Source organism: Aspergillus foveolatus, assembly GCF_047715535.1.
Source record: "Aspergillus foveolatus strain CBS 279.81 unplaced genomic scaffold BDW70scaffold_48, whole genome shotgun sequence".
Classification (NCBI taxonomy): domain Eukaryota; kingdom Fungi; phylum Ascomycota; class Eurotiomycetes; order Eurotiales; family Aspergillaceae; genus Aspergillus; species Aspergillus foveolatus.
The window spans coordinates 90,749-102,391 of record NW_027396112.1 but is presented as its reverse complement, the minus strand read 5'-3'; the positions used below and the strand labels follow the sequence as shown (position 1 = coordinate 102,391).

The 11,643-nt window shown below is 51.4% G+C and overlaps 5 protein-coding genes across 5 annotated transcripts; 4 read left to right on the top strand and 1 right to left on the bottom strand.

The window, feature by feature from the left end:
• Positions 1–31: 31 nt before the first annotated feature.
• Positions 32–2,400, top strand: BDW70DRAFT_141243 (uncharacterized protein). The gene has a single exon (XM_073737739.1). It carries the CDS (start codon positions 246–248, stop codon positions 2,298–2,300), a length of 2,055 nt encoding a protein of 684 aa, XP_073593499.1. The 5' UTR covers positions 32–245; the 3' UTR covers positions 2,301–2,400.
• Positions 2,401–2,544: 144 nt separating this feature from the next.
• On the top strand, positions 2,545–3,758 carry BDW70DRAFT_141242 (synaptobrevin family protein). Its single transcript, XM_073737738.1, has 2 exons — positions 2,545–2,660; positions 2,747–3,758. Exons 1-2 carry the CDS (start codon positions 2,623–2,625, stop codon positions 3,456–3,458), a joined length of 750 nt encoding a protein of 249 aa, XP_073593498.1. The 5' UTR covers positions 2,545–2,622; the 3' UTR covers positions 3,459–3,758.
• Positions 3,759–3,801: 43 nt separating this feature from the next.
• On the bottom strand, positions 3,802–5,151 carry BDW70DRAFT_141239 (60S ribosomal uL24 domain-containing protein). Its single transcript, XM_073737737.1, has 3 exons — positions 5,072–5,151; positions 4,795–4,907; positions 3,802–4,641 (listed from the first exon to the last, which is right to left on the bottom strand). Exons 1-3 carry the CDS (start codon positions 5,088–5,090, stop codon positions 4,369–4,371), a joined length of 405 nt encoding a protein of 134 aa, XP_073593497.1. The 5' UTR covers positions 5,091–5,151; the 3' UTR covers positions 3,802–4,368.
• Positions 5,152–7,166: 2,015 nt separating this feature from the next.
• BDW70DRAFT_91074 (putative C2H2 finger domain protein) lies at positions 7,167–8,190 on the top strand. The gene has a single exon (XM_073745179.1). It carries the CDS (start codon positions 7,248–7,250, stop codon positions 7,968–7,970), a length of 723 nt encoding a protein of 240 aa, XP_073593496.1. The 5' UTR covers positions 7,167–7,247; the 3' UTR covers positions 7,971–8,190.
• Positions 8,191–9,513: 1,323 nt separating this feature from the next.
• Positions 9,514–11,592, top strand: BDW70DRAFT_91065 (Zn(II)2Cys6 transcription factor). Its single transcript, XM_073745178.1, has one exon. It carries the CDS (start codon positions 9,703–9,705, stop codon positions 11,446–11,448), a length of 1,746 nt encoding a protein of 581 aa, XP_073593495.1. The 5' UTR covers positions 9,514–9,702; the 3' UTR covers positions 11,449–11,592.
• Positions 11,593–11,643: the final 51 nt, after the last annotated feature.

Sequence of the window (11,643 nt, the reverse complement as noted above, 5' to 3'; positions counted from 1 at the left end):
CAACCATTCGTGAGCTGACCAGTTCACTCGCCCTCAACACAGTTCAACACACTCAGCCCCATCTCTATTCTATTTCTTCTCCTATCGTTCTCTAGTATCTCACAGTTTCCTGCTTTATCAGTCACACTTTATTAGTCTTGGTTTCCTTCCTTTGCTGCTGCTTCCTCTCACATTGCTCCATCTCTACGTCTCCCAGACACCTAGTATTATACTGGCTCTACATCTACCCCAGAACTGGTCGCAAAATGAGTACCTCAGAGCTCCAAGAGCTCCTCTTCTTCAAGGATGCCGATACTTTGGCTTTCATTGACCCCCCGTCCTACAAGCCAGCTTGGTCTTTACATCCCAGCTGCGCCCAGTCGATCGGCCACAGAATCCACAGCTGGAAGCTCCTAGGATCGGCATCTCCATTTTTGCAAGCGCAGTTCGAGCAGCGCACGCAAGAGCGAAATATCAACCGCCGGGGAGGTTTATCAGACGGCATCAAGTACATTGTTGACCTCACACCGCCCTCAGTAGAAGACGAGGCCCTACTCACTATATCCGAGCTAAGCTGCCCAGTCGGTATAAGAACCTGGGCCTATTCACAGTCGCGATGGGTTCTACCGGAGAATCTAGTAGGCGGGTCTGAGACTCAGGGTGATATCAGAGATCAATCCGGCCGTCTTGCTGAGTACTCTCCTGAGAGGCACCGCGCGGGTATTGTTCAGATCCTAAGAGTATTGGAGGGCCTTGAGCCGAAGCTCGACACGCCATGCAAGCTGTGGACGTTCTTTGCCGTAGCAAAATTGTACGGGCTTGCATCCATGCCTGAATTCAGCGTCCGTGTTAGGGACTGGGTCTACGAGGGGAATAATAGGCGCCTCATCGAGATTCATCCTGAGATTACTTATCGATTGGGAAAGGGCATTCAGTGCGCCCATATGATGCAAGACTCTTATTGCGTCTTGGTCGGGGAGGAGGCTCTGCGGCTTCTGCGCGACTGTAGTGCCCCGGCCCCCCGAAAGCGAAAGACTACAGTCCATGGAAGACCGCTTGGTTCGTTGGACGATGACGACGAGCAACGGGTGCAGTACGCTGGCGAGTCGCTCCTAGGCTATGTAATAGAGCAATTCGTCGAGCTCGCCGGGACCGAAATGCGTTGGCTGTACCAGTCAGAGATGTTTCAGAATGTTCTTGCCTACAGCCCAAGGACACCGTACGCATTGGAGACTAAGGAAAAACTCATATCTTGCTTGAAAGACTTTGTGCGGACTTCTATCATCGTGGCGCTTTCTCAGAGAACGAAGACCAGACTTCTCACGAACGCTTTCCAGAGACCAATGAACTACCCAACAACTGATTTTCTGGACGTCTTTAACAGCCTGAGCTTGACGGAGCGTTTGATGTCCATGACCTTTTGGACACTTCTCAGTGACACACGGCTTACCGAGCGTGATGGCAGTGCTGATGTTGCAGTGCCTTGGGGCACTTCCCTTGCTCGTCTCGGCGGCGAAGTCGGGGCTTTTCATGACCAGCACGACGCAATTATCAGGCGTATCACTAAGCAGGAGTTGTATAGCAGGGTCACCGCATTCAACCGCCTTTCCTTAAACAATAACCTCGGACCTCAGCCTGAACGGCACCAACACAGGTATTCTGGAAACGAATACAATGAGCTGACGTATGGACCAGACGCACCCTTCTCTGTACCTCTCTTTCTTGAACAGGCATATTATCACAGGCGTGCATTTATCAAAAGGATATTTTCGCCGGCCCGAAATGAAATGAATTACGTTATCGCGGACATCATCACTAGCCTCACCGAGCAGCAGTATCAGTTTCTCCCCCTATGGGCTGGGGGATGTGATGACGGCACTGGCGGCGTTTACGCCAACCAAATACCGCTTGCTGAGGTAGATGGGTTTTCTGCCCCGGGACCCTCTATCCACACTGGCAGTGCTGCGCCGTCAACTACGCCGTCCATCGCTTCGTTCCTCGAGAGCACAGTCCACGGCGCGTCTCACAAAGCCACAGAGGGAATTTACAGTGAAGTTCTGTCAGTCAGTTCAGAGCTCCCTTCGGGAACGGATGAGGCGAGTATAGCCGGTTCTCCGGATATTCAGGCTGTTGATCATGAGCTTTCATTTACGTTGGAGACGTCAGCGGACGACGTTGACGACGATGCTTTCGATACCGACACCAGCGACAACACAGTTGTTTTGGATCATGGCAATCTTAGCGAGCTTAGTGAATTCGAAGAGCTGAATGTGCAGGATGGCCCAGCGCCAAACCTTCCTATTAGGCACAAGAATGCTTGAGTGAAGAATTGCTGGGCTTGACTTGGCTTCTCATGAGGATGAGTAATAATGGGCAGGAGGATAAAATGCCAATAGCGGAAGTTTATGATCTACATCTTTTTAGAAAACAACGTACTACGTGATAGAACTGAATGCCTCATGCAACCTGGGGAAATGCTTGATAACACGTGACGGATCGAGACTTGGCGTCACCAACGTCATGGCGTCGAGTTCAACCTCGAGAGCTGCTCAGATCAGTCTTCTTTTTGTCTCTCCCAGACATATTCGGCGATTGGCTCTTGGTATCACCGATAGTCGCATTAAAGCATAACATTCACTCATCATGGCTTCATCATCCAAGCCTTCGAGCTTCCTGCTCTAGTATGTCACCTCCTCAGTGCACCCTCCCATGCTCGCGCCATTTCCACCTATATACAGATACAACTTCAGCTAAGAAACCACTCCAGCTCCTGCATCGCCCACCGCACCACAATCCTCGCCGAACATTCTGCTCCTGGCTCCTCCTCAACTGCCGCATCCTCGCTAGCCTCCATCATCCTCCCCAAGATCAGCCATGAGCAATCTCAAAAGCTCACATACACCCACGAACGCCTCTTCGTGCACTACATATCCGACTCCCCCTCCGGCCCCGCCGGCACCACAACATCTGAGCCCTCCTCCTACGCCCCCCTAAGCTACATCGTTGTTGCAACGGCCGAACAAGGCCGACGCATCCCCTTCGCCTACCTTCTCGAAATGAAGCGCCAATTTCTGAGTACCTATCCGCCCTCCAACACTGATTTCGCCTCGTTACCCGCATACGGCTGTGCGGCGTTTAATAATGAGCTTCGAGGTTTGCTGCAGACGTTCAATACGGCGCCGCCGGCGGATTCGTTGGCCAGTGCGAAAAAGGAAATTGATAGTGTGAGAGACATTATGACAGAGAATATCGAAAGAGTGCTGGAGCGCGGGGAGAGGATCGATTTGCTAGTTGATAAGACGGATCGGTTGGGTGGGAGTGCGCATGATTTTAGGATGAGGAGTCGTGGGTTGCGGAGGAGAATGTGGTGGAAAAATGCGAAGCTTATGGTGCTTTTGGGGGTGGTGGTTGTGTTCCTCATCTATCTATCTGTTGGGATGGGGTGTGGGTTACCGGCTTGGGGAAGGTGTGTTGGCTGATAATGATCTAAGTTCGAAGTGAGGAGCTGGCCATGATATACTAGTATACTTAGTGGTGATTTCGGCCGGCATTCCAGGGAGTACGTTTGGGCTAGATGGCGGTTTGGTTTCTTAGGCTTACGGCTTCTCTTCTCATGTCTTCCATGAACAGTTTTTTATGACGATGATTCAAGGACATGGTATATTATTCTGTATCTAGTGCTGACTTGCGGGCGCTCGATGATTGATTTACCATAATGTGCATGGCAGTATCCTTAATTATATGGTTTAAACTTGCTCACAAATCAAGCGAAGGACCTTGTGCCAGAAGCGGCCTCTGTGTAAGACAAGAATATTTGCATTGCATGCCATATATAAGTGCAATCGTGCCACTGACAACTACATCCAATTCTACAATTTACAGGAGTATGTATCTCACTCTCAAACCCGCAGCGTCCTGGCTATAGTGAGTAGCTCGGTGCGAGTCTGCAAGCGAGGCAGAGGTTATTTCTGGAAATTCAGATTCTGCAATTCCTTCTACGCCAACCGTATACCTCATCAATCATGGTAGGGGAATGATGAGGAGATAATTTGGCGAGTTTGGGGGTTTGGTGAAGGGGAGGGGAAGAAACCAATGGGCTGTGTAGATGGCTTGATAAATCAGAAGAGGTTGCGATTGCTGCTGCGTCCGGGCGAGTCTGCGATCGCGAGAAAGGGGAAACTCTTCCTTTGACATCTTCGAATCGTTCGTTTGTCATTCATAAAAATGTGCGATGGAAGCCTGGCCTTGGTCTGGTCGTAGCAGGTATATTTCTTTTTTGATGTTGCTCATTTAAGAGAATCAAGATAAGATCAGATTCAGCAGGATCTCATTGTACTCCCACGCCATTCATCCATAGAAACACAAAATGCAAGTCCCAGTTCCAGTTCCTTACGCGGACTTGGCCTTGACGGCCTCACGACCCTTGCTGATGCGCTCCAGAATCTGCTCACGGTCCTTGTCGAGCTTGAGCTTGGTGATGACGACCTTGGAAGGGTGGATGGGGAGGGGAACGCTCTGGCCGTTGGACTTCTCGCGGACAACACGCTCGACGTGGACGCACCACTTCAGACGGTAGACGCTGGTGATCTTGCCCTCACGGCCCTTGTTGGTGCCGCGGACGATGGTAACCTCGTCGTCCTTGCGGATGGGGATGGAGCGGACCTGTTAGGTTGATATCCGTCAGCTCTGGTCCTCTTGCCATTGTTCTCAATTCCTCAAATCAATCTTCAGTCCACCCTTTCTCGTAACCGCTCAAGATGCGCATAGGGAAGATCGTTGTAGAATGATTTGATGGATGGAAAGGACGGATCGTACATTGTGCTTCTCACGGAGTTCCTTGGACAGAGGCGCGCTCATGATAACACGGCGCACGCTGGAGGGGGCGTTGAAGTGCGCCTTGCGCGACTTCCGGCGCGAGGAGGAGATTGCTATTCGAAGGAAAAAAATATCAGCATTCATCCCGTAGCTTTGCTGGCGTGGAAGGGTTGTCTAGTCGCCATCGCCGTCTTCGAAGAACAATCCCAACTCAATTCAAAGGCGCACAGAAGCGTGGAAAACCAAAACGAGCCGACGGAATTTCCGTAAAACATACCCTGGTTTGTGACGGCCATTTTTGCAGAGCCTCCTTTTGATATCTGACCGGACTCTGGAGAAAGGGTCGTGGTGTTGTCGTCGTTGTCGTCGAAGGACTTCTTTTTTCACTCGACTGGGCTCGATGTTAGCCGAAAATGTGGGCAGTGGAATGTGCGTCACATGACGTCCCGCTAAGGCTAGGGCTGGCGGCTGCAATGTAATTGGCTACGCCAGCGTCACTGACCGCCTTCTTAAAATAGCAGTATGCTTCTACTCGGCGAGGCTGACTAACGGCGTGCCCAGATGGTCGGAAAAGATCATGGAGTCGCGTCGACGGTATCTGCGCAGCGCCGCAGGTCTAGAAGTAGCGCCCTCTCGCGGTCCGCCAGGGAAAAGCAAGTGACAGGACCTTTGCAAAGGTCGGACTCGTGTGGCAGGAATCCTCGTCTGCCCTTGCAATTGATATCAGCTTGTCGTTATGCGCAGATTTGCTAACCCCTCACTCCGCATTCGCAACGCCCAGCTCCCCTCGGCGTCGTTTGCTACCTCTATGAATGAGCGTCCCTCGCAGTATGGCTGACGAGCATCTAACATGGATTGACTGGCCGCACAGCTATGCGCAATATAAATTGTGGCAAACCGCCCCTCGTGTCGAGAAGAATTCGAAATCCCATTGGAGAAGCCCATTTTACAATTTCTCAAATTCGAATCTACAAACATCAGCGAACAGCAATGATAATACCAAGTCTCATTATTACCCATCTGACCAGCAGACGGAGCCATACGTACGGCTAGAGGACGTTTTGTCGTACCCTTCATACAGGTGGGGGCCGTCACCCCCTCGAGAATATCAAAGACAGACACCTTACGCTGAGAACTCCGAATTACCCACTACTTCACTTTCACAGCACTCTCCGAAGCGTGCAACTGGTCGCCAGCTGCTGAACACAATGCCGCAATCGCATTCGGGAACGGAAGCTGCGAACGCCACCAACGATGCCTTTTTCGGCCCCAGTGCTAAAAGGCAAAGAGTAGAAGCACCTTTAATCATACAAGCTCCTTCTCAGGCTTCACTAGAAGTGGCGTCGCCGGCTTACTCGCAAGTTCGAACGCAGCCCGCCGTTCAAAATACTCATTCTGGCACAGATTACAATACGTCCGAGACTCATAACTCTCCTACTTCTGAGCCTGCAACTCAACCTGCTATACAGCGCATGTCACAGCTAGTCCAGCGGCCAGGCTCTCAATATCTTGCGCCGGGTCAAACGAGACCTACGACACAAGCACAATCGCAACGTTCTGTGTTTCCAGCGATCGCACAACAACACGTCTGCCAATACGCACTGCTGGAACACTCGAAAGCAGCGCCACGAGCTCTATCAAGCGCTAGTCCCCAAACCGTCGCGCAGCAGCTTTCGCGGCGCAATTCACCATGTGCCTCGCCCCAAACCGCATCCCAGGTTCTTCCCACCACTGTCGCGTCTTCAACCACGCAGTATACCGCACAACAACACCCTCAACCGGTCTCGCGGTCTGGTTCGCAATACTCTTCGCCAGATCAAAACCCTGCTCTTTTACAAACAGTCGCATCGTCAGATACTCAGCCCAGGCCGCCGTATACCCGTTTACCGAAATTACAACCCCGAACCCAGCTCACAAATCTTCCACAGATTTCTCGCCCTGCAGCTCAGCGAAACCCCAAACAAGCATCAAAGCCTATCGTTAAGTCCCCTGCGCAACGAGTCTCGCTATACGCAGCACAAGCTACTCCCCAGTTTTCATCTCAGATTACTTCACAGCCCGTCCCTTCTCCAACAGTGAAGACTGCCACATCATCCGCACAGCAGCACTTAGCCCAGAATCCATCTAATCAAAGGGCCCTTTCTACTCAACCAACACCACCTATATCCCATCCCTTACCGGACATAGCACAAAAACCTCATTCTCAGCCTCTTGGTACTCGCGGAAAAATCGCGGCTTACACATTCCAACCCGACGACCCTGCAGATAGGACATCTTTGAGAAGCAGAACGGACATAGTGAGCCCATTGAATGAGGCAGACGCCGCACAGAAAACCGCCTACAATCCCAAGACGATTGCCCGGGATATCCTCATCGCTGCTGGTCGTCATCCCACGGAGGCCCACTTGAATCATCATCTAGATTGTCTGCGCAGCATATTTACTCAAGTCGAAATGAACTCCGACCTCGCTACGTTCCGATGGGATCTAGTGGACCCTAGTGGGCCGTCACGTGAAATGAAAATCAAGACTTCTACTCAAAGCAACCCTCTGCAAACCAGCCAAACAACCGCCCCACATTCCGCAGCGCAAGTCGCGCTGCCCGTCAACAACACTTTCACTCCGCAGCAGTATCCAGCCCAGACGCAACACAATCCACCGCAGCCAACCTTGCAGCAAGTTCAGCCGCCTTCCCCACCTTCACGGCAGGCAGATCCTCAAAATAAACCCCAACCGAAACCGGACGTCCAACCGCAGGTCCAGCTCCAGAGACAGGAGCCGCTGCACCCGCATGATCCCCAGCCGGGTTCGCAGGCACCGAATACGGCGAACTCGATGGAAAAAAAACGTCGTGGACGGCCACCTGGAAGCACAAACAAACCCAAGGTTGTTGTAGCTTCAGTCGCGCCGCCACAGCGTACTTCGTCGTATCCTGTTTTTGCGTGTCGTTGGGGTAACTGCCAGTCAGAGCTTCACAACCTTGAGCTGCTCGAAAAGCATACATTCAAGATCCATGTTTCCTACCAGATTACTTGTGGATGGAAAGGCTGCACATTTACGGGGACACTCCCGGCTGCGGAGCTGATGAATCACGTCAAGAAAGAGCATCTTGATTCTCTTGCGTGGAAGCTGGGCGACGGGCCGGCTGTGCTTACAAGTGGTGAGAAAGCACCATGATTGCTCTTCAAGCACATTAAGCGAATACTTGGATGATTCACGTGAATTATTAACCTCTACCGTTTCATGGAATATAGTGGATCGGGATATCTCAGCGGTGCCATTGACCATTCCGGAATCTTACCAGCCTGGGAACGAGGATACGCTAATCTTCCCTGCCGAGTACAACTCTATCCGCGCGTTTAATAAAGTCCATGGAAATAAATCGCAGCTGGAAAAAGCTCACGAGGTCTTCAAGGCAGTACAACGACTGAAAAACCAGATCGGTGTCGGGCTAGATCCTGGGGGCTGTGAGCTAGCTACCCCTTTGCGCAATCAGAGGGTGAGCAATGACGAAGGTGTCTATGAAGTACGGCCAGCTTCTTGAATAGTTCTTTGCGTTGTACTATACCCTGCATTCTTCTTTCCGCAAGAAATGGTGTCGAGGTGTTATATATTATATGGAAATATCTTCGGATCATTTGATACTTCATTTTGTACATGAACTCACAGGATTGTCGGGGTTATCTAGGCTATGCGCTCAAAGTCCCCTGTTGAATCGACACGACTTCATGAATGTTTGCTTTCAATCAATTGCCGAACAAATAGAATTCCAGATAAATACATAAAGCAAGCCGTCAATTGAACCAAGTTTATCGATCCTTTCCACCGTTCATCGCTGATGAGCCCCCCGCGGTCGCCGTAGCTGGTGTACGAGATTCTGTAGGACCTTTGGAGTTCTTGACTGGAGTCGCGGCGTCTTCGTCCTCTTTCGCGTTGACCTCTAAGAAGTGGTAGAGGACAATCATCATCATTGCGCAGGAGCCGAGAAAGACGGCAAGCCGGTGGAGATCGTTGTCGGTAATCATTCTGAGCTACGTGCTTGTTGTTTTGGGCGGTCTGCTGAGATCGGAGCCTGAAGGAAATGGCTGGGTGTTTGGAACTGATGCTCGTCGCTGTATGCCACGTTGATAGTTAGCCATGGGGATCTGAGAGGGGGAAGACGCGCGCAAAGGTTGCAAATGGATTTTTTACCTGACTGAGCACAAGGGAGCACTGCGGAAACAATCACAATATAAAGGGGATTTGATTGTACCAAAAGGCTTAAGGGTCAATTGTCGTCAACGTCGTGAGACAGTCCGTCCGAATCGGGTAGCACGAGGAGCTGTAGCACAAGGGTATAATTACATAATTAATCCACATTACTCCGGCATCATTTCAACGGCGGGGAGCTCCCTCCGATCACCCCAACTTACTTTGCAACCATCATACCCTTTATCGAATAGCCATCAAGAGTGTCGCCTGAACGTTCCATTGCCGTTGCGCCTGGGCCCATTCAGGACCGTTGTCGTGTCCCTCATCAATCTTGTCTAACCTCAAGGTTAGTCGCATCCAAAGAGGGTCGGAGACTGCTGCAACGGCCCGGTTACAAACCTGGCTGGTGACAAGCCTCCTGAGCAAGCCCGATTTACTCGCCGCTTAATACTGTTGTTCAGGTTTTCAATCCCTTTTCCTCCATCTTTTCTTTTTGAATTGCTGGACACATCGATTAATTGCGGCTGTTGAAGCCTTTTGTTCTTGTGCCATCCCCGCATATCTAATTCGGTTCCGCTTGCCACGAGTAGTTATCACTCTCGTTTATTTCGGTATATAAGAGGGGCGATCGATCGGCCTTAGGCTTATGCCCCCTGCGTATATCACGGTCTCTCTATCGCTACAAAATTCCCTCTAGAGACGTTGAATCAGAGCCACGATGAACGAGCATTATTTGCCTCCAAAGGCTCTGACTCAACAACCGCGGGCCACGGGTCCGTCTCTTCTTGCTTGTCTTCTATGTCGCCATAAGCACCTGAAGTGTGATGGAGCCACGCCTGTGTGTAGCCGTTGTGCCGCCACAGGTGCAGAGTGCCAGTATACCCCGTCGCGGCGAGGATACAAGGGGCCCTCGAAGAAGCGGCGCGCCAATCCTTCCTCACCTGAGCAACTACCAGCCGATCTTGCACCATCTTTTGATCCTAATGTTGGGTTCTACAATGTGCCTGTGGATTGGAATGCTTTGAATCCTTATCCATATGTGCCTTCGGCCACCCTTCCTGCCTCAACCTCTTCGGGAAGTAGTCCCCAGTTCACTGAACAACCTGGGGCTTCGCAGCAAGTGGTTGCCAAGAACGCACCTCTGACCCCTGAATCATCGTCGTCACTTTCCAATGATGGATATCTTGTCGACATTTACTACCAGTTCTTCCACCCTTCGCACCCCATCTTGCCTCCGATCAAGACACTCTATCACAACTGTGTGCCACCTTACCTTGAGCAGGTCATCAAGTTTGTGGGATCTCATTTCACTCCCGCCGCGTCGAGTGAGACTTATCGACCCGGCATCATGAAAACTGTTATGGAGCAGGAAGGAACGTTGGAGAAGATTCAAGCTCTTCTACTGCTCGCAATTGTGCTTCATTCGCGAAACGAACGGGATAAGGCCAAAGATTGCCTTATTACCGCAGTTGACCTGGCCTTTGAGCTTGGTCTTCATACTAGGGATTTCGCTACCACAATGGGCGGCGGTAATCCGCTTAGGGAGGAGTGTCTAAGACGTACATGGTGGGAATTGTTCATCATTGAGGCTATGTTGACAGCACTTGGGCTTCAAAAAAGTCCTCGAACACATCATGTGCCCCTCGAAGTACCACTTCCCTGCGAGGAGCGAATATACCAGGACGGGATAGAGCCCCCGCCGCCACCGACGATCGCGCAGTTTGACGAGCGTGTCTTTGCCGACGAGGAACGGGATTTCTCATCCTATACGTATCGAATCGAAGCGGCGCGTATTCTAGGACGTGTTGTGGCCATTCAAGACCTGGTTGAAGGCCAGCAGGACCAAGTGGAATCGATTGACGCCCGAATCACAAGCTTCTTTCATCACCTTCCAGAATCTAAAGCGGAGCTTTTGCGTCCAGACGGGACCGTTGACGAGATGATGTTCCAGGCGACAATGGTGGTGAACGGCACGGCGATCTACCTCCACTTTCCGCGTTCAGACTTGCTTTCATCCCCAGCCGTTGCGGCCGAAGTCATTTGCGGTCACCACGGGCCATGTTCCGTCCCGGCATTTTCACACCACTCCCATGCAATGAAAGCCCTCAAAGCAGCCAGCGAAATCTCCTCGTTAGCCTCCATCCGCATGCCTGTGGTTAAGCACACGCCGTTCTTCATCTGCTCGCTTGTTATGAGTTCGATTGTGCAACTTGCCGCCTGCTCCGTCAAAGCAGGGCAGATGCCAGATCCCAGCCGCGATCGCTTGGCGCTGACTATCGGGGTGTTCAAAACCCTGGCCAACACTTGGGCAATCTCGCAGTCGATCATGCGGCAGATCAAGGCTGTCGCTCGGGATGTAATGGATATGGGCTTGCGGCCGACGATGGCCATGGATCAGATTGATTTGAATGCGGTTCTTGATAACAATGGCCGGTTTTGGCTCGCAGAGGCTCTTCCGAGGTAGAGCCATGGCCAAGATTCACCTACCTATTTCCATAAAGCATTTGCTTCTTTTCGGTCACTTTTTCATGATACCCGATACATAATAGCAATCAACTCCACCCAGAAATCTTCTGTTTCTGCACATTGGCCAACGGTGCGCACAAGTTTATCACATTGGACAGAGCAGGCCTGAAGCCCACATAGACGGACGACAGGT